Source organism: Pecten maximus, chromosome 3 (genome assembly GCF_902652985.1).
Source record: "Pecten maximus chromosome 3, xPecMax1.1, whole genome shotgun sequence".
In the NCBI taxonomy this organism is placed as follows: domain Eukaryota; kingdom Metazoa; phylum Mollusca; class Bivalvia; order Pectinida; family Pectinidae; genus Pecten; species Pecten maximus.
Window position 1 is genome coordinate 20,340,583 of NC_047017.1, and position 21,877 is coordinate 20,362,459.

The following is a 21,877-nucleotide window of genomic DNA, read 5'->3' on the forward strand; positions in this document are numbered from 1 at the left end:
ACCGCACCAATTGTAATCGCCCTTCTGGATATCCACAGCTTGACTTCTATGGCAAGCCAAGTTAAAGTATGGCAAGCCAAGTTATAGTATGGTAAGCCAAGTTGTCATTTATTCACGGAGCAACGTTGATCCAGGATTTTACCAAATTATATAAGATATCTTATAAACATTATAAGATATCTTATATAATAAACGAATTATATCTTATATACTTTCTTCATAAGATATCCTATACACTTTATAAGATATCTTATATAATAAATAGGATATCTCATAAATGATAAAAGATATCTTACAGAGAGAATTGAATTAAGATATCTTATATATTTCATAAGATATATATCATATGAGAATTGTACAATCTTTTGCAATCGCTGGGTAGTAAGCTACCCGCTGGTAGACCCTATGTCCACGAGGTTTGCCGTTACCCTGCATACTACGTTTAGATTCTTAGGAAAAGTGGTATTGGTTCAGAATATAATAAAAAAATTATTTCAATACCTGTTTTAGCATTCTATAAAATATTCTAACTAATAAAATATTGTTTGCATCACAGTGTTAATGACCTTCCATTCTTTTTAATCTTTCCGATTCCTATCTGTAATTCCAGAATTCGTCTCCTAGCATAACTACAGCCAGTCCTAGAATGATGAAAGAGCTGTACGGAATCCCTGGATGGGCACTTAATTTACCACTTATTTGTTGGCATTAATTGGTTACTAATAATTTGTCATTTATAAGTTGCTAATGCTTATTTGTTATAATTACCACGAACTGTGGTAAAGCCGTCCAGCAAAATGGATGGCAATAGCTCTCTTATATCCCAAAACTTACACCGTGGCGACATTGGTGCACGTAATAACATTGGACTTTGGTCTGTCTGGGTTTTTTTAGGATTCACCTTAGGAATGCTATACATATATACTGGTACCCGGATCTAATACGTATACCTGTGTACAAGTAACGTAGGTAGGTGCTAAGTAATTGTTATATATTTACGAATACATTATAATACAAATTTATATCAAATTACTGTATTGATATATTGTATTACTTATTACTGTTAAAGCTGTGTGTAAAAACGGAACACTGATATTGAGGTGTCTTTTCCGCTTTCATGTCTACAAGTAATTGCTTTTCGACCTGTCGTAATTAATGGCGACTCTGACGAGTGTTATGTACTGTATGGGGTCGTTAGAACTATATATATAAAGTATGATCGTGCATTAAACTGTTGTGTTAAGATATCAACTCATTTTGCCTGTTTAAATTAAATAAACAGCATGATTGTTTACATACTATAGTATAAGTTTCAATACACATGCTACTTTCGTTTCTGAATTTATGACCTATCGCGTCACTTTGAACATACCAAACTAAATAATTTGTAAATAGAAGTTTGTTTTATGTCTTGTTTTCCTTTGTGTTTATGACAATTAAACAGTTATTAAGCTATCGTGACAGAAAAAAAATATATATTGTTGGCTTTCTGGGAAGTCATATATCCCATGGAAAAGTCTATGGACTTCAATTTCAATTTTTGCAAAATTTAAATGTGCAGTGGATTCACCAATTATGATGGATCTGTGTAAATAAATTATAGCCAAAGGGAGACAACTCCGATCTAGTCAATACCCCTAGATCATCGCAACAACAGTGACGTCCTATCCTATCAGCAAATAAGCAAAATTATTTTGGGGGGTAATTTGATATTCTTCTAGAAAATGTCCCATTCTATTCTAAAATAAACTCAGTGGGGAAGAACACTTTTCCAAAACAGTTCTTAAACAAATGTTCAGGTCATGGTCTATGAATCTTATTGTTTATGGGGGGGGGGGGGGGGGGGGGGGTTCTAAGCAGATGGCATAGTAACCCTCTAGACTCTATTAATGTTTTAGTATACCGAAAAGTAAATAGGCAAACTCGATAAACAATCATAAGATATGTTTTGTACGAAAATTTATATTTCAGAAAAATTACAGATAGATTTCAATGCTCCTAATATCGATAATTATATTGATAATATACATTTTTAGATACCTCTTACCATATAATTATATCTATTATCTATTTACAGACACGAGAAAAATGTATCGGCATATTACGGTATCACTTCTGCTTATATTTATGTTAAAAGTTACGCTCGCTTTCTGGGTTACCGAAACTACAACAGCCCCGACTGTTTCAAAACATCAGCCCATTCGTCAGAGAAACCAAAAACAGGCGTTTGTCACAAATTTTGACAACCAAAAGCACGAAACTGTTCAGACGAGAAAACAACGTTCACCATATCGCCTACCTATCTCAAACGCAATGAGTCACCTGCTTGGATACAGTGGAAACAGTGGGATTGAAAACTCTACTCACATCACGAGGGGGAACAAGACCTGCCGGAAAATCAGCTGTACTGAAAGTAATCGACCTTACATCTTGTTTTTACAGAACAAATATTTACCCCCCCCCCCCCCCCCCCCCCCCCTCCTGCAGTAAATATCACTATATGTTAATTATCTCTATATGAAAGGATGCTTCCGGGTTGGGGAGCTCTTTCTTCTTTTGTCTGTATGGGTAGATAATGTGGTGTATTGAGGGCTTGTATAGTAACCCTGAAATATCTTTTGTCTGTGTGAGTAGATAATGTGGTGTATTGAGGGCTTGTATAGTACCCCTGAAAAATCTTTTGTCTCTATGAATAGATAATGTGGTGTATTGAGGGCTTGTATAGTAAACCTGAAATATATTTTGTCTGTGTGAGTAGATAATGTGGTGTATTGAGGGCTTGTATAGTAACCCTGAAATATCTTTTGTCTCTATGAATAGATAATGTGGTGTATTGAGGGCTTGTATAGTAAACCTGAAATATATTTTGTCTTTATGGGTAGATAATTGCTTATATTTAGCCCTTGTGTGGTATCCCTATCATATCCTGTTTGTACGGGTTAATGATGATATATATTTAGTCCTTGTGTGGTAACCTTACTATATCCTGTCTGTACGGGTAGAGAATGATATATATTCAGGTCTTTTATGGTAACCCATTGGTATCCTTTGTACGGATATAGAATTATATATATTTATTCTTTATAGAATAACACTCTTTTATCCGTTTTCTGTACGGATAGAGAATTGTGTTTATTTAGTTCTTATGTAGTAACCCTGTTATATCATTTGTCCTCGGGTATAGAGACTGTAGTAGGTTTAGTCCTTATGTAATCACCCTGTTATATCCTTTGTCCTCGGGTATAGAGACTGTAGTAGGTTTAGTCCTTATGTAATAACCCTGTTATATCCTTTGTCCTCGGGTATAGAGACTGTAGTAGGTTTAGTCCTTATGTAATAACACTGTTATATCCTTTGTCCTCGGGTATAGAGACTATAGTAGGTTTAGTCCTTATGTAATAACCCTGTTATATCCTTTGTCCTCGGGTATAGAGACTGTAGTAGGTTTAGTCCTTATGTAATCACCCTGTTATATCCTTTGTCCTCGGGTATAGAGACTGTAGTAGGTTTAGTCCTTATGTAACAACACTGTTATATCATTTGTCCTCAAGTATAGAGACTGTAGTAGGTTTAGTCCTTATGTAATAACACTGTTATATCATTTGTCCTCAAGTATAGAGACTGTAGTAGGTTTAGTCCTTATGTAATAACACTGTTATATCATTTGTCCTCAAGTATAGAGACTGTAGTAGGTTTAGTCCTTATGTAATAACACTGTTATATCATTTGTCCTCAAGTATAGAGACTGTAGTAGGTTTAGTCCTTATGTAGTAACCCTGTTATATCCTTTGTCCTCGGGTATAGAGACTGTAGTAGGTTTAGTCCTTATGTAATAACACTGTTATATCCTTTGTCCTCGGGTATAGAGACTATAGTAGGTTTAGTCCTTATGTAATAACCCTGTTATATCCTTTGTCCTCGGGTATAGAGACTGTAGTAGGTTTAGTCCTTATGTAATAACACTGTTATATCATTTGTCCTGAAGTATAGAGACTGTAGTAGGTTTAGTCCTTATGTAATAACACTGTTATATCATTTGTCCTCAAGTATAGAGACTGTAGTAGGTTTAGTCCTTATGTAATAACACTGTTATATCATTTGTCCTCAAGTATAGAGACTGTAGTAGGTTTAGTCCTTATGTAATAACACTGTTATATCATTTGTCCTCAAGTATAGAGACTGTAGTAGGTTTAGTCCTTATGTAATAACCCTGTTATATCCTTTGTCCTCCGGTATAGAGACTGTAGTAGGTTTAGTCCTTATGTAATAACACTGTTATATCATTTGTCCTCAAGTATGGAGACTGTAGTAGGTTTAGTCCTTATGTAATAACACTGTTATATCATTTGTCCTCAAGTATAGAGACTGTAGTAGGTTTAGTCCTTATGTAATAACCCTGTTATATCCTTTGTCCTCCGGTATAGAGACTGTAGTAGGTTTAGTCCTTATGTAATAACACTGTTATATCATTTGTCCTCAAGTATGGAGACTGTAGTAGGTTTAGTCCTTATGTAATAACACTGTTATATCATTTGTCCTCAAGTATAGAGACTGTAGTAGGTTTAGTCCTTATGTAATAACCCTGTTATATCCTTTGTCCTCCGGTATAGAGACTGTAGTAGGTTTAGTCCTTATGTAATAACACTGTTATATCATTTGTCCTCAAGTATAGAGACTGTAGTAGGTTTAGTCCTTATGTAGTAACCCTGTTATATCCTTTGTCCTCGGGTATAGAGACTGTAGTAGGTTTAGTCCTTATGTAATAACACTGTTATATCCTTTGTCCTCGGGTATAGAGACTATAGTAGGTTTAGTCCTTATGTAATAACCCTGTTATATCCTTTGTCCTCGGGTATAGAGACTGTAGTAGGTTTAGTCCTTATGTAATAACACTGTTATATCCTTTGTCCTCGGGTATAGAGACTGTAGTAGGTTTAGTCCTTATGTAATAACCCTGTTATATCCTTTGTCCTCGGGTATAGAGACTGTAGTAGGTTTAGTCCTTATGTAATAACACTGTTATATCATTTGTCCTCAAGTATAGAGACTGTAGTAGGTTTAGTCCTTATGTAGTATCCCTGTATATCCTTCGTTCATATAAGTGCCTGTTCGATCATCTTTCTGATGGTGCAATGTTTAGAAACTCGATTAACATTTGTACGTAAGCCGTGAGGGACTCTTTGACTCTTGACTTTCGATTTCTGATTTCAATGTTCGAGTAATCATCGCGGGAAATGAAGCCATGTTTCCAATTAATTCTGGAGAGGGAAAAAAAGTCGACACAGGTACATAATATATGTAAGATAATTAATGTGTGAAGTTGGGGTTGCTGTATGGAAATTATTATTGCATGCCTTTGCATCTGGAAGCCAGTTTCGTTTTAAGAATGAACATTTTGTAGGTATATTTAAATTGACTTCATACCAAGTTAAATGTCAAAAGTCGAAAGTCAAGATGTCCCCACAAGACACACAGGAGGTCGCGGTTGGATTTCAAACGTTTTACCAACGTTCAACGTTGATTTTTTTCGTTCGAGAACACAAAGTTTGATGCATATGTACGTCTTTGAATTAAATATATACGTAAGGTTTGAATGATCGAAGTGTAATGATTTGCTTGAATGCGAACATCTAACAGCTATAGACCTTGAATCTGCATATATTTTTACACATAATGTATAAACATTTTGGTTTGATCTCATGACCATTTTATAAATCATTATTGGCTAAAACTGTATGTGATAGCCCGATAGAATATAAATACAAACATTATAACTTGTTCATATTGTTCTTAATCTGAAAAAAATGCGTTTGTGATCTGTTTTTCAGATCATTTCGTAAGATCATGTGACGAAGATGGCGGAAACGACACGTGTGTTCCATGTGCTGCTGGCACATTTCTGCTAGATAACACCTCGTCGATGCAACATAATCACGAGTGTGTGACAGCCCCTCCGTGTTATCCAGGTATAAACATCTATATACGATAATTAGATGTAAAATGAAAAGTAATACCAACTAAATCAATGTGCTGTATTTTACTATAGGTATTTTGTTATTCTATCAACAGTATTGATTCCCCCCCCCCCTATTGATCAGCTTCAAGTGTTTACTCTTAAAAGAAGAATAAAAATACTAATACATTTCATTACAAATTTAGAGTACTCATTGTAAAACTTTTTTTCAGAAGTCCCACAACGACCCCCATTCAATACATCAATTTTCATCAAACCGATGCTGTTGTATTCGAAGTTCTCCAATATCCTTTCTACCAACTTCTATCAAAATCGAGCAATATCTATATTTCGACCAATGAGAGACCAGGAATTTTGCTAAATCTGCGAATCTCGGGTTACGAAAGTGACTGGTGTCCAATGATGTATATAAGTAGTAAATTTCATCAAAAATGGACAGTATTGAAAATTCGACCAATCAGAGGCTAGAAAATAACGGCCATTTTTTTAAATGAACATAATTTAAATGTACAATGTAGAGCCGTACTACACCTAAATACTATCATACTACATTTTGTCGAAATCGAACGATATCTAAATTTCGATCAGACGTCTTGTTTTTAATTTTCTACTTTTTGTCCTGTAAGGTACATCTTGAAACGGAACCATCCCTTTCAGATTTTTTTTTATTGAATTCCATCAAATAGTAAAAGAGCTATGTTATGTCGATTAAGAAGAAGAAATGTCTCCGTTTTGGGGACTAAATTAAACTGCATCAAACAGCCCTGATTCGTCCCTCTTGGACTCGACTTGGAACTTCAACCCTTCCCCTAACCCCCTCACGGTGAAAAATGCATATTCTAGATGAATAAGATGATTTTGAAAATCTATTTAATATTTTTCTGTGACTGTAATTCATTTCAGAGGCCACCCCGAGTCAAAATCCTAACTTTTGTGGTGACCATCGTACCTTCTGCAAGTGTGATCTTTCACGAAACTTCTGCGGTCATGATCCTTGTAATTGTAACGTAGGACATTGTTCTTCGGTCTCGGCACCCGTGTTAAATATTAACTGTGGCTGTGACAGGTAAATATAATTTAGTTTAGTTTAAACAATACTTTATTGGCATTCAAGTAAACAAATCACAATGCAAATCATATATACACATGGGATTGGAAAACAAGCTAAAAGTGAATTCCTTTCCTAAAATACGATTGCGGCATTAAATCATGGACATTTACACACAATAATGAGATGGACACATTAACTTCTCAACAAAATACTTCAGCTGATTACATATTTGATACTTTCAACTCTGAAAATGTTTATGTAACCTCAGTGCTGTTTGAAAACTAAAGAAGTTAACATTATTAAAATCTTTTACTGTTACAAATGTAGTGTTGAGCGATTGATCACCCCATTAGAGAATATCTAGGTTTTCATTAATATCGTACTTCGTCATTACATTTGGTAATATTGTTGTCTGATACCATTATAATTAATACAATTGAATAAATAATAATAATGAAATCTCTAACTATTATATACATCCTACATAAGACCAATTATTGAATATGCAGATGTTGTGTGGGACAATTGTACTCTAGATCAAAGAATCTATCAGAATCATTACAGGTTTACACAGAGGAACACCACAAGATAAATTATACAAAGAATTAGGATGGGAAACTTTAAGTTGCGGAAGAAAGAATCATAAACTTATCATGATGTATAGAATAATGAACAATAAAAACTTCAGATTATCTGCGAGAAATTATTCAACCATATTTTCATGATGAAACTCTAGACAGATATACCCTCCGAATAAACTGTATATTTGATCCCCCATTATGTCGTACTGTAAGTTATTTTGAAAAAATTTTTCCATCCATGTTTAATGAAATTAATAGACTTGATCCAGATATTAGTAACATTCAGTCTACTTCACAGCTAAAAAAGGGGATACTAAATAAAAGTCAATTGATAAAGTCTGAATCAACTGATGTTTTCAAATTTTGTGGTAATCGTGATATAAATATTATTTAATGGCAGTTAAGAAATAATGCTAGTAATTCAAACTATGATCGTTACAAAGATCATTTAATTGAGTCTCCAATGTGTGAATGCATCCAATCTTTTGAAACTGCCTTACATTATTTTTCAGAATGTAACAGATATGATAATATTCGCCAGACTCTCAAACAAAATTTAAAGCATTACTCTCATAATCATCTATGTATAAATGTCTTTTTACATGGTTGTAGTAGTTGTAATGATACAAAGAATAAAGATATATTATCACATGTATCAAGCTATATATGGCAATCAAATATTTCTCATTAATATTAACAATGGCATTAAATAAAATAATAATAATTTTCTTCCTTTTTTCTTTTTCTTTACATTACTAAGTTATATATATATTACCATAAATTCTATATTAAATTATGCTATCTACTGAGTCAACCCCCTGGTGCACCTTACTTTAATGATATAGCAGTACACAGTATATTTCTCTCACATTTAATGGCAGTTCATTCCAGAGTCTAATAGATGAGGGTAAGAAGGTTCCATGTTACAGGTTTTTTCGTGTAAGTATTGTTTGATATAAGTCTGATCGTCTTGTATTATATTTATGGTTTTCCGACATTCTTAAAGGCACTAAGGAAGATAAATAGTTTGGAGTTATGTTATGAACCATTTTATTGTATTGCAATATTTTATGTATTTTACCACGATCTATATGTTTTTCCCAATTTGTGTCTCCACAAAGAAGTTTTAATTTTGCATGCTTAGTTCCCCGTGTAACAATTCTCTATCTGCACACTTTCTTACCTCTCACTAAGATAATTTAGTACATTATCCCAAACTATATCCGCATATTCTAAAATCGGTCTCATGAAGGATAAATAAATGGTTTGTAGGGCATTTCTATCAAGTTTAGACTTCAATTTCCTTGATACGTTTAAACGTTTCGATGCAGATTCTATAATATTATCAATATGAACGTTCCAAGAAAAAATTTGACGAAAACCAAACTCCAAGTGCTTATGATTAGATACTTCAGAAATAATGCTATTATCTAAATAGATGTCTCCGTGGTCGGGTCCTAATACTTTTCGAGAAATGAGTAAACTGTTTTGTGGGGATTAAAAGTTACCAGTCATTTATCAGCCCATTTTTGAATGGTGTCAAAATAACTATTTAACATCGTACTTGCTACTTTCGGATTGCTCACAATTACGTACAGTCGTATCATCGGCAAAACAGTTTAACATTACATCTTAAATTGACAACAATGTCATTAATATAAGTTAAAAAAAAAAAAAAAAAGGGCCAAGGATTGACCCTTGTGGAACACCTGTGGTTATATTTTTGAAATCCGAAAATTCCTGTCCAAAACTACTCTTTGCTTCCTATATTTTTTTTTTAAATAACTGTCCAACCATTTAATAATTTTGCCTGATATTCCCGCTAATTTCAGCTTGTATATCAACCCATCATGCCAAACACGGCCGAATGCTTTGCTTATGTCACACAACACTATTCTAACTTCTTTTCCTAAATCTAATGCTTTACCGACATCATTTGTGATATAAAGTAGTTGATTAACTGCAGAATCGCCAGTGGTAAAACTGGACTGATGTACAGCGAAAATGTTTATCTCTGAGAAAGTTATACAACATGTATATGTATTTTAATACTCAACGTTACATTAATTTATCAACACTACTTTTAAGTGAAATGGGTCTGTAATTAGATAAATAAATCTGTCCCCTTTTTTAAAAACAGAAGTGACATTTGCAGTTTTCCAACTGTCTGGATATATACCTCCATTTAAAAAATTATTAAAGATACAACTCAATGGCTCAAATTATTGATTTTACCCTTCTTTTAAAAGTTTTCCGTGGATAAAGTCAGGACCAGATGTCTTTGACACATTTTAAACACTTATTACATCGTTTATATCCTTCGGTGTAATAGTGAAAATATCTAAATGAGGAGGAGGAGGAGGAGGAGGAGGAGGAGGAGGAGGATGAGGAGGAGGAGGAGGAGGAGGAAATGTATTGCCCGGAGGAAGTATAGCTTGTGATGTATCTATGGTAGACTGTTCAGAAAAAAAGGCGTTAAATGCTTCTGCTTTTCCTTTATCATCGTTTAATACTATGTTGTTATATATTAATGGAGGTATAGAATGTGATTTTCTAGTGTAAAAACTATTTGCTATTTTCCACCATTCCTGCGAAGAGCGTTTTGTCTACTAGCGTATCTGCTAATTTATTTAGATTATCGGCCTTAGCTTTTCTAATAGCACCAACACAAGAGTTTTGTATTTGGCTTGACAATGTGTACATTTAGTTTTTCTGTGCATTCGTTTCCTTGCTCTTACCAAAGTTCTGATTCTATTTTGCATCAATGGGGAATCTCGAGGACGAACAGTAATCATTTTATTTGGAATTGAAACTGAAGCAAACTCTAATACGGATTTTGTTAAGAAAATTTCTGTGTCTTGTGGAGAGCAATTTGTGATATTTGTTCTTCAATCGATTTCACCAAGTTTGATATTAAACAAATGATACTCACCCTGGTTATATAACCATATTGTCCTTTTGAACTTGATATTATATGTGTATTTAGGAATATCGATGTAGATATATATAGGACAATGTTATCTATCTAAAGCCGGTAAAAAGGATTCACCAAACGCTACATTTTTAATTAAATTCATGTTATTGCCTATGAATAAATCAAGTAAAGAAGAAGTTTGTCGGTTCATTTACTAATTGTATCAAAGAATAACGACTTAGAATGTCGTTGATAGGTATTGGTCTATTCGAACCTGTTAAGTCCATAATATTTTTTAAAAGTTATGAAAATATTATCAATGTTTGTATCAATGGCCTATGGTCTATGGAGTGTTCTAAGAAACCCCATACTTCATTTTTTGAATTTGGAGGTCTATAAAATGTTCTTATCAGTATATTAGTATCGTTTATGTTTAACTCTAACCAAATGCATTACAAAGATGCGCTTTTATGTTTCTATTAACGTACACTGCAATCCCGCCGCCTATTGGGTTATATCTGGTTTTCAAGAATGGAGGGTGGAATTTATCATAAAGCAAATCATCGGACGTTTCAGTAATATAATTTAACAATGTTTCAGTTCAATCAATTATATCAATATCCTCAAGTTTAGACATGATGAGGTCTATTTTTGGCAATAAACTATGTACATTATAGTGAACTATTGACATATCACACTTATTTATCAAATGACACTGTACTGTATGATGAATTGGTATCTTGGGGACCATAGTCCGAGTCTGAGGGACAAGGATTCATTTCAACATCTCTACATCGATATAACACATAACAAAAATAGCTCTACAGCTCAGGTAGGTCTACACAAAGAGAAAAGAGAAATTGCAATGGCGATTCAGTTTAGAAGAGTGCTTTAAGATTTTCCCTGACTGTTGTATCGGGGTTTGGAGGTGTGGGGTCTGACTGTTGTATCGAGGTTTGGAGGTGTAGTGTCTGACTGTTGTATCGAGGTTTGGAGGTGTGGGGTCTGACTGTTGTATCGAGGTTTGGAGGTGTGGGGTCTGACTGTTGTATCGGGGTTTGGAGGTGTGGGGTCTGACTGTTGTATCGAGGTTTGGAGGTGTGGGAACTGACTGTTGTGTCAAGGTTTTGAGGTGTGGGGTATGACTTTTGTATCGGGGTTTGGAGGTGTGGGGTCTGACTGTTGTATCGAGGTGTGGAGTTGTGGGGTCTGACTATTGTATCGAGGTTTGGAGGTGTGGTGTCTGACTGTTGTATCGAGGTGTGGAGGTGTGGGGTCTGACTGTTGTGTCAAGGTTTTGAGGTGTGGTGTATGACTTTTGTATCGGGGTTATGAGGTGTGGGGTCTGACTGTTGTATCGAGGTGTGGAGGTGTGGGGTCTGACTATTGTATCGAGGTTTGGAGGTGCGGGGTCTGACTGTTGTATCGATGTTTGGAGGTGTGGAGGTGTGGGGTCTGACTGTTGTATCGAGGTTTGGAGGTGTGGGGTCTGACTATTGTATCGAGGTTTGGAGGTGTGAGGTCTGACTGTTGTGTCAAGGTTTTGAGGTGTGGGGTAAGACTTTTGTATCGGGGTTTGGAGGTGTGGGGTCTGACTGTTGTATCGAGGTGTGGAGGTTTGGGGTCTGACTATTGTATCGAGGTTTGGAGGTGTGGGGTCTGACTATTGTATCGAGGTTTGGAGGTGTGGTGTCTGTTGTATCGAGGTTTGGAGGTGTGGGGTCTGACTGTTGTATTGGGTTTTAAAGGCCAGAGTCTACTATGGTATTGGGGTTTTGAGGTGTGGGGTCTGACTGTTTTATCGAGGTTTGGAGGTGTGGGGTCTGACTGTTGTATCGAGGTGTGGAGGTTTGGGGTCTGACTATTGTATCGAGGTTTGGAGGTGTGGGGTCTGACTATTGTATCGAGGTTTGGAGGTGTGGTGTCTGTTGTATCGAGATTTGGAGGTGTGGGGTCTGACTGTTGTATTGGGTTTTAAAGGCCAGAGCCTACTATGGTATTGGGGTTTTGATGTGTTGGGTCTGACTGTTTTATCGAGGTTTGGAGATGTGGGGTCTGACTGTTGTATCGGGGTTTGGAGGCCAGGGTCTGCGATTGTATCAATGTTTGGCGATCTCGGCTTTGACTATTTTATGCTACTTTCCTTCGTTTTGTACCCTCCAAAATATACCTACAAATGTATTGGTGACGTTAGAGGGTATAGCGAAATAAACCACGGTATACTACTTTCAGTTGAAAAACCCAGTACACAGCTATTGTATTATAGGAATGCACAGTGATCATCATACCGTAACAAAATAAGTTTATATATCCGTTTCGTCTAGGCTATCAACTACAGCGAAGATTCCGTCAATCCTGACGACACCACAGCCAACCCATATGGAAACAACAACGTTTGAAAATACAACAATATCATCTGTAACACCTTCAAATAGCTCTACAATGTACACATCGTCGGAAATATCAAAGCAAACGATGACAATGACGACGACAAGGACGACGACAACTACAGAACAGCCTAAGAATGATCAAACGTGCACCGGGTATTATGATATTTTTTTTAGATCTTTATTCAGTTCTTTTGCACACAAAAGCTGACTAAAACATAATTCATACAAAATTTTACACACTTTAGCGAACAACAAAATATGCTTTTTAAAGGGACATCGCTTTGAAAACATGATTTTCTAATTATTGTGTTTGATATATTTCCAATTACGCTTCTACGCCATTCCGATATTCACATTTCCAGTGTCCAGCTTTACAACACGATTTTGTCCGAAACCCTTTTCAAATATTTTTGAATACGAGGCGGTCATTTTGTAAACAGGACCACATAATGCATGCGGAGACGTAGTACGTAAACACCTGTTTTCTATATCGGATTAAGTTATATTCTTGGCAGATATCATTTGGCAAATTAATGTTGTAATTCAATAACGACTTCCACAATGATCATGTCAGGGTATCGGGCCAACCATCACTGCGCCATTGAAACGTTCTTTTTTAAGAAAGCCGATGTGGCGCAGCGGTATAAGCTGCAGGTATTTCTGGCTAGGCGATTGGGTGCCGTAGATCGTGAGTTAGAGGCCCAGTCAGGGCACGAGTCAAAAAGTTGTCTTCCTTCGTCATTTGTGTTACTATGTTATATATCTATTCATTATCACAATATATCACAAACACTAGGTGTTGGTGATCAGAAGATATATATTTGAATTTCCTGTCGTAGTTGTACCAAGAGAAATATATATACATATACGTATACATGTAATAGAATTTAATGCTTCGAAAATGATAAAAAAATAACCTTCTTTTTATTGACGAATGCAACTTCTCAACAATCCTCCCTGCTTGATATTTACTTTTGTTTTATTTTTTATTTTATTTCCTTTTTTACATTTACGTTTTTTTTTTCAAAACGATTGTCGCATGCTATGCCCAAAAACAATCAAGGTCGATTGTCTTTCATCACTGTTTTCAAAATTGTAATTAAACTAATGCTAATAATCTACTCTTTGAACTCTATATATGAATGTAAAAAAATACTGGTATAACAGGGTACTTTTGTATTATAGAATTTCGGGAGGAGGTATTGCTGTTATCTGTTTAGTAGTCTTTGCTCTTGGCGTTGTTGTTGGCGGAGTTGGTATATACAATCGGGAAAAAATAATACAAGGTACGTATAAACGATTTTGTGAACGAATTGCTATACAATCTTAGACATCTTGGTAAACATCCTGTGGAAGTACAATATTTTTTCTTATCTAGAGACAATGGTATGATGCTAAACAACTTAGATAATTTAACAGAAACATACAGCCATCGCATTCGTAATTGTCATTAAATATTTAGTGTGATTTTAATGTTCAAAAGATGTGGAAATGTTTGAAGAAGTTTACAAGAAATGTTGAGACATGAGTTCTGAGTAAGACTATTGTGAAATGTAAGACATGTTTATCTTATGTTATGTTTATGACGAGTGGATGTGTTTGGAACAAGTTTTTGAAGTCATTCATAAGTTGGATATATGAGATGGTTGTATATGTATTTGGCAGGTTGGGGTCAGTCTAAAATTTAAAACATGAAATGGATGAATATTATAGAGGTACAGGTTGAAGTTGCTCTGAATTTTGAGAGATGAGATGAATGGATATGTCTGGGACAGGTTGAATTAACTAACTCAGAAGTTCGAGAGATGAGATGGATGGTTATGTGGGACAAGCGAAAGTCACAATTTGAGATATAAGATGGGTGGATACGTGTAAGTGAGTAAAACGTTAAAGAGATGTAATGGATGGGTATGTGTGGGACATGTGGAAGCCAATCTAATGGTTTGATTGGTGAAATGGATGAACATGTGTGGGATATGTATGTGGAAGCCAGTCTAAAGTTTGATTGGTGAAATGGATGGATATTTGTGGACTGTGAGGCAATTTAAAGTCGCTCTAATGGTTATAGATGAGATGGGCGGATATGTCTGGGACAGAGTGACGTAACTGTGATGTTCGAGAGCTGAGATTGATGGTTATGTTTGGGACAGGCGGAGGTCACTCCAACGCTTGAGATAGCAGGCGGTTGGATATATTTAGGACAGGATGCAGTCACTCTAAAGTTTGAAAGATGAGATTGGTGAATATGTCCTTGGCAGATAAAAATCACTCTAATGATTGAGAGATGAGATTGGTGAATATGTCCTTGGCGGATAAAAATCACTCTAATGATTGAGAGATGAGATTGGTGAATATGTCCTTGGCAGATAAAAATCACTCTAATGATTGAGAGATGAGATTGGTGAATATGTCCTTGGCAGATAAAAATCACTCTAATGAAGGATATATATGTATGGTACATGATGAAGTAAATCTAACGTTTGAGAAAGGAAATAGATGGATATATGTGGGATAGGTTTAGGAAAACTGCAATATTTAGGAGATCAGTATGTATGTCTCAGACAAGTGGAGGTCACTCCAATGTTTCACAGATCAGATGGATAGATTCTTCGGATAACTGATGGTATTTTAATGTTTGAGATATGGAATGGACGGATTAGTCTGGAGTAGGTTGAAGTATCTGACGTTGAGAGATGACATGTGCGGATATGTCTGGGGTAGGATCAAATCACTCTAATGTCTGAAATGAGACGAGTGGATATGTCTGAGACAAGATGAAATGACTACTGATAGATGAGATTATAGGTCGCTCTCAAGTTTGGGAGATGAGATGTGGCTGAAATCAATCTAATTGTGTAGAAGAGGTGGCAATCAATTTTGATTTTGATCTTGAAAACAAAGTGGCCGACTGGTGGCCATTTTGGATTTTGAATATCAAAGTTTAGTTATCGCTATTTAGTTGAGAAGTGGATAAAGGATATATCTTAAATTGCATATGTAGGTTTCCCTCGATCCTTTATTGTGACAATTCAATTTGAAGTCTGATGGAAATAGGCAATCAGCTTGTATTTTCACAATTCCACTTTATTACTATTATTTCTTGATAAGTGCCTTGAAGACATTTCTCTAATCTACCATAGAGTTTTCCCTTTCTCTGTAGATGCGCTGTTTGAAAATTGAGCTTAATTGGTAAAACGAAATAGCCAACACGCAGCCATCTTAAATTTGAAAATTGAAGTTTGCTATCGCTATTTTGTGGGTAGAGCTTAAAGGATATTCTCAAACTTGAGTAGATTTCCCTTCAATTTTTAGTCTGATTTGGAAAGCAAAACGACCAACGGGTAACCGTGTATGATTTTGACAATTGAAGATTGTTACTTCTATTTCTTGAAAAGTACTCTAAGGATATTTTGTAAGCCTACTTTGGAAGCTTCCCTTGATCCATAAATGTGATCATTCAAATTTGAGATTGATTGGTAAAAGAAAATGGCTGCCATCTTTGAATTTGACAATCGAAGTTTGTTATCACTATTTAATGTGAAACATTGAAGGAATATTACTCACACTCGTTATGAATAGGTTTGTCTTAGTCCTTAGTTGTGCCCATTCAACTTTGATTCTGATCTGGAGGCCAAAATGGCTGACATTTGGCCGTCTTTGATTTGACAGTTACAACTTGCTATCGCTATTTCTCAGAAAGGTCTTCTTATTTCTTTCTTAAATTTCATATTTAGGTTCCTCTAAAATGATCAAGAGGAAGATGTTAAGGTAGAGAAAAGGGTCGATACAGATCATTCAGTGGTGAGCGTCACGATCCCTCTGTGATCTCTTATTATAGGATGTTATTGGTCAATGTGTGTGAGATAAGTTGAAGTTCCCCTAAAGTTTGGGAGATGAGATGGGTAGATATGTCTGAGACATGTTTAAGTAATGTCTGAAAAAATGAGATGATTTCTTTTCCAGTTCTTCCTTGTAAATCCAAGGATTCTACATCTGGGGAAGCCGTCTCCTTTGTTCATGTAAATATTATGTTGCCTACTGTAATATCACTCTTATAATTGATAACAACTTTGATATATATACCGGGTAATATACCAAATTTTGCTCCATGTGTCGATTTCCTTTCACCTAGTTTTGTTTTGAGGAGTAAACATGTAAGTAAGCACAGTTATTTTTCAACATTGAATTTAACAGACGAATGAAGGTCAAAGGGGTCAAAAGTCTAACATTACAATTTTGTTGATGCAACTGAGAAAATGTTAAACTCGATATTTAAAATTCTGAAATTGATATTTTGTTATTCCAAGTGTTGATGCTTTATATATATAGATATCTTATATTCGTTCACAGTTTCGTATAGTTTTTATGCGGCGTGTGATAATAATATTTTGGTAGCCTATTATAATTTTCGTGAGATATTAATGCAGTATATAATTACTGATTCATTCGTATGCTTTTTCACTTATAACAAATAAAGCATATTTGCCATGAGTTTACACTGTTTATAATTCAAATAATAGTAAAATTTACATGTGTAAAGATACACATTATTAGGTTGTTTAAACTAATGATAAAACAATGGATTTATTGGTTTATTAATTGTTTGCAGACAGCGGCAAATACTGAAGGATGACAAGAATATCTTTAATTGACCTTGCCCTATGCAGCAGTGTGTTTATATTGTTCGCGTACTACAAATGAGCACATGGATTATCATGAGTGTCGGTACTATAAGCGAAATTTGAATAGACCGAAACTTGTCTATAGAGCAAATGAACAAACCAAAATTTTGAAACGACCTCATATTTTCATAGCTTCACATTATAATCTGCGATTAGAGAACGAGTTTGTTTTATTTAATACAAAAAATTGCTTTTAAATCAAGGTTTTAACATTTTTGTTTTCAAGTTGTACCATTTTCATAACTTATCTAATACTATACAATAGTGACAAAAATGCAGCAAAGTTTTGATGGGTTCATGAAAACTAGTTTTAATAAGATTTTCCAGAATTTACTTGTTTATTTTTATTTTTTTTTATGAAAGGATATGATTTCATCAAATTGTATATATTACATCATTGTCAAAATTTAGTACCCCGAAATTGCTTGATGTCTTTGATTAAGAACAATGTACCAAAACAACACTAACATTTTGTTACACTTTCATTATTTTCACTTACTTACTTTAAGTGAACTATTCTTCAAAACTTCTTTTTCTTCGTTTTATTTTTTATTTTGAGTTGAAAGATAAGTATAATCATAGCTATTATAGACTTGTGTCATATCATGTGATAAGTATGATGTAACCTAACCTTTGGGTAACTTTACTCTAACACATGGATCTTAACTAGCAAGTGGTGTGTAAAATAATTTACTTTAAAAAAAAAGTTTGCCTTTTTCCGGTCGTTGATCAACCACCATTAAATGTAAGTTTTGAGACTAGTTTAATAAATTATTCGTTTTTGTATTGATTTCCATATTGGTTTATGTATGTATGTATGTATGGATGGATGGATGGATGGATGGATGGATTATTATATTATATTATATTATATTGTATTTATGTTTGGATGTACGAATGGATGCTAGATGAGATTATGTCTTAATTATTGATGGATATCAGTCATGCATGTGAACTTTTATCGATTCATAACAATTTTAAAATACCCATCTGTTTCTGTTCATGTATAAATCAATAAAGTATGTTTTGTGTCTATTTTTTGTGTTCATTTTGCCCTATACTAATTTTGCAGCATCCCCATCCCTCAAGATATTTTCGCAGATTATGCGTGTTGATACCAAACAAATATAGAGGATAGCAGTAGGGCCAATTAGACCATCACAGAGGGGAGCAGTAGGGCCAATTAGACAATCACAGAGGTTAGCAGTAGGGCCAATTAGACAATCACAGAGGGTAGCAGTAGGGCAAATAAGACTATCACAGAGGGTAGCAGTATGGCCAATTAGACCATGACAGAGGGTAGCAGTAGGGCCAATTAGACCATGACAGCGTGTAGCAGTAGGGCCAATTAGACAATCACAGAGGGTAGCAGTAGGGTCAATTAAACCATTACAGAGGGTAGCAATAGGACAAACTAGATCATCACAGAGGGTAGCAGTAGGGTCAATTAAACCATCACAGAGGGTAGCAATAGGGCCAATTAGACCATCACAGAGGGTAGCAGTTGCATCAATTAGACCATCACAGAGGGTAGCAGTAGGGCCAATTAGACAATCACAGAGGGTAGCAGTAGGGTCAATTAGACAATCACAGAGGGTAGCAGTAGGGTCAATTAGACCATGATAAAGGGTAACAGTAGGGCCAATTAGACCATCACAGAGGGTAGCAGTAGGGCCAATTAGACCATCACAGAATGTAGCAGTTGGGCCAATTAGACCATCACAGAGGGAAGCAGTAGGGTTAATTAGATCATCACACAGGGTAACAATAGGGCCAATTAGACCATGACAGAGGGTAGCAATATGGCCAATAAGACCATTACAGAGTGTAGCAGTAGGGCCAATTATACCATTACAGAGTGTAGCAGTAGGGTCAATTAGACCATCACAGAATGTAGCAGTAGGGCCAATTAGACCATCACAGAGGGTAGCAGTAGGGCCAATTGGACCATGACAGAGGGTGGCAGTAGGGCCAATTAGACCATGACAGCGTATAGCAGTGGGGCCAATTAGATCATCACAGAATGTAGCAGTTGGGTCAATAAGACCATTACAGAGTGTAGTAGTAGGGCCAATTAGACAATCACAGAGGTTAGCAGTAGGGCGAATTAGACCATGACAGAGAGTAGCAATAGGGCCAATTAGACTATCACAGAATGTAGCAGTAAGGCCAATTAGACAATCACAGAGAGTCGCAGTTGGGCCAATTGAACCATGACAGAGGGTAGCAGTAGGGCCAATTAGACCATGACAGAGGGTAGCAGTAGGGCCAATTAGACCATCACAGAGGGTAGCAGTTGCATCAATTAGACCATCACAGAGGGTAGCAGTAGGGTCAATTAGACCATGATAAAGGGTAACAGTAGGGCCAATTAGACCATCACAGAGGGTAGCAGTAGGGCCAATTAGACCATCACAGAATGTAGCAGTTGGGCCAATTAGACCATCACAGAGGGAAGCAGTAGGGTCAATTAGATCATCACACAGGGTAACAATAGGGCCAATTAGACCATGACAGAGGGTAGCAATATGGCCAATAAGACCATTACAGAGTGTAGCAGTAGGGCCAATTAGACCATCACAGAATGTAGCAGTAGGGTCAATTAGACCATCACAGAATGTAGCAGTAGGGCCAATTAGACCATCACAGAGGGTAGCAGTAGGGCCAATTGGACCATGACAGAGGGTAGCAGTAGGGCCAATTAGACCATGACAGCGTATAGCAGTGGGGCCAATTAGATCATCACAGAATGTAGCAGTTGGGTCAATAAGACCATTACAGAGTGTAGTAGTAGGGCCAATTAGACAATCACAGAGGTTAGCAGTAGGGCCAATTAGACCATGACAGAGAGTAGCAATAGGGCCAATTAGACTATCACAGAATGTAGCAGTAAGGCCAATTAGACAATCACAGAGAGTAGCAGTTGGGCCAATTGAACCATGACAGAGGGTAGCAGTAGGGCCAAATAGACCATGACAGAGGGTAGCAGTAGGGCCAATTAGACCATGACAGCGTGTAGCAGTAGGGCCAATTAGACCATCACATACTGTAGCAGTTGGGTCAATAAGACCATTACAGATCGTAGCAGTAGGGCCAATTAGACAATCACAGAGGGTAGCACTTGGGCAATTGAACCATGACAGAGGGTAGCAGTAGGTAGTGTTGGACCGTGACAGAGGGTAGCAGTAGGTAGTGTTGGACCATGACAGAGGGCAGCAGTAGGTAGCGTAGGACGATGACAGAGGGTAGCAGTAGGTAGTGTTGGACCATGGCAGAGGGTAGCTGTAGGTAGTGTTGGACCATGACAGAGGGTAGCAGTAGGGCCAATTAGACCATGACAGCGTGTAGCAGTAGGGCCAATTAGACCATCACAGAATGTAGCAGTTGGGTCAATAAGACCATTACAGAGTGTAGCAGTAGGGCCAATTAGACCATGACAGAGGGTAGCAGTAGGGCCAATTAGACCATGACAGAGAGTAGCAGTAGGGCCAATTAGACCATGACAGGGTGTAGCAGTAGGTAGTGTTGGACCATTACAGTGGGTAGCAGTAGGTAGTGTTGGACCATGACAGTGGGTAGCAGTAGGTAGTGATGAACCATGACAGAGGGTAGCAGTAGGTAGTGTTGGACCATGACAGAGGGTAGCAGTAGGTTGTGTTGGACCATCACAGATGGTAGCAGTAGGTAGTGTTGGACCATGACAGAGGGTAGCAGTAGATAGTGTTGGACCATGACAGAGGGTAGCAGTAGGTAGTGTTGGATCATGACAGAGGGTAGCAGTAGGTAGTGTTGGACCATGACAGAGGGTAGCAGTAGGTTGTGTTGGACCATGACAGAGGGTAGCAGTAGATAGTGTTGGACCATGACAGAGGGTAGCAGTAGGTAGTGTTGGACCATGACAGAGGGTAGCAGTAGATAGTGTTGGACCATGACAGAGGGTAGCAGTAGGTAGTGTTGGACCATGACAGAGGGTAGCAGTAGGTAGTGTTGGATCATGACAGAGGGTAGCAGTAGGTAGAGTTGGACCATGACAGAGGGTAGCAGTAGGTAGTGTTGGACCATGACAGAGGGTAGCAGTAGGTAGTGTTGGATCATGACAGAGGGTAGCAGTAGGTAGAGTTGGACCATGACAGAGGGTAGCAGTAGGTAGTGTTGGACCATGACAGAGGGTAGCAGTAGATAGTGTTGGACCATGACAGAGGGTAGCAGTAGGTAGTGTTGGACCATGACAGAGGGTAGCAGTAGGTAGTGTTGGACCATGACAGAGGGTAGCAGTAGGTAGTGT

At 36.7% G+C, this 21,877-nt stretch overlaps 1 protein-coding gene across 2 annotated transcripts; it reads left to right on the forward strand.

Moving 5' to 3' along the window:
• The first annotated feature begins 932 nt into the window (after positions 1–932).
• Positions 933–18,627, forward strand: LOC117323519. 2 transcript variants are annotated; one of them, XR_004531754.1, is made up of 9 exons: positions 933–969; positions 2,078–2,413; positions 5,829–5,966; positions 6,878–7,040; positions 8,488–8,545; positions 12,845–13,063; positions 14,096–14,196; positions 16,874–16,929; positions 17,520–18,627. XR_004531754.1 is itself a non-coding variant. In XM_033878783.1 (8 exons), the coding sequence occupies exons 2-8, from the start codon at positions 2,089–2,091 to the stop codon at positions 17,541–17,543; spliced, it is 1,026 nt and encodes a 341-aa protein (XP_033734674.1). In that variant the 5' UTR covers positions 933–969; positions 2,078–2,088; the 3' UTR covers positions 17,544–18,627. The 2 variants fall into 2 exon arrangements, 1 of the variants encoding a protein (XP_033734674.1); XM_033878783.1 differs by lacking the exon at positions 8,488–8,545.
• The last annotated feature ends 3,250 nt before the right edge of the window (positions 18,628–21,877 follow it).

Coding starts and splice junctions, on each gene's coding strand:
- LOC117323519 (XM_033878783.1), top strand. CDS start 2,089: ATGTATCGGCATATTACGGTATCACTTCTGCTTATATTTATGTTAAAA. Junction 7,041..12,844: donor ATTAACTGTGGCTGTGACAG/GTAAATATAATT, acceptor CGTTTCGTCTAG/GCTATCAACTACAGCGAAGA. Junction 13,064..14,095: donor AATGATCAAACGTGCACCGG/GTATTATGATAT, acceptor TTTGTATTATAG/AATTTCGGGAGGAGGTATTG.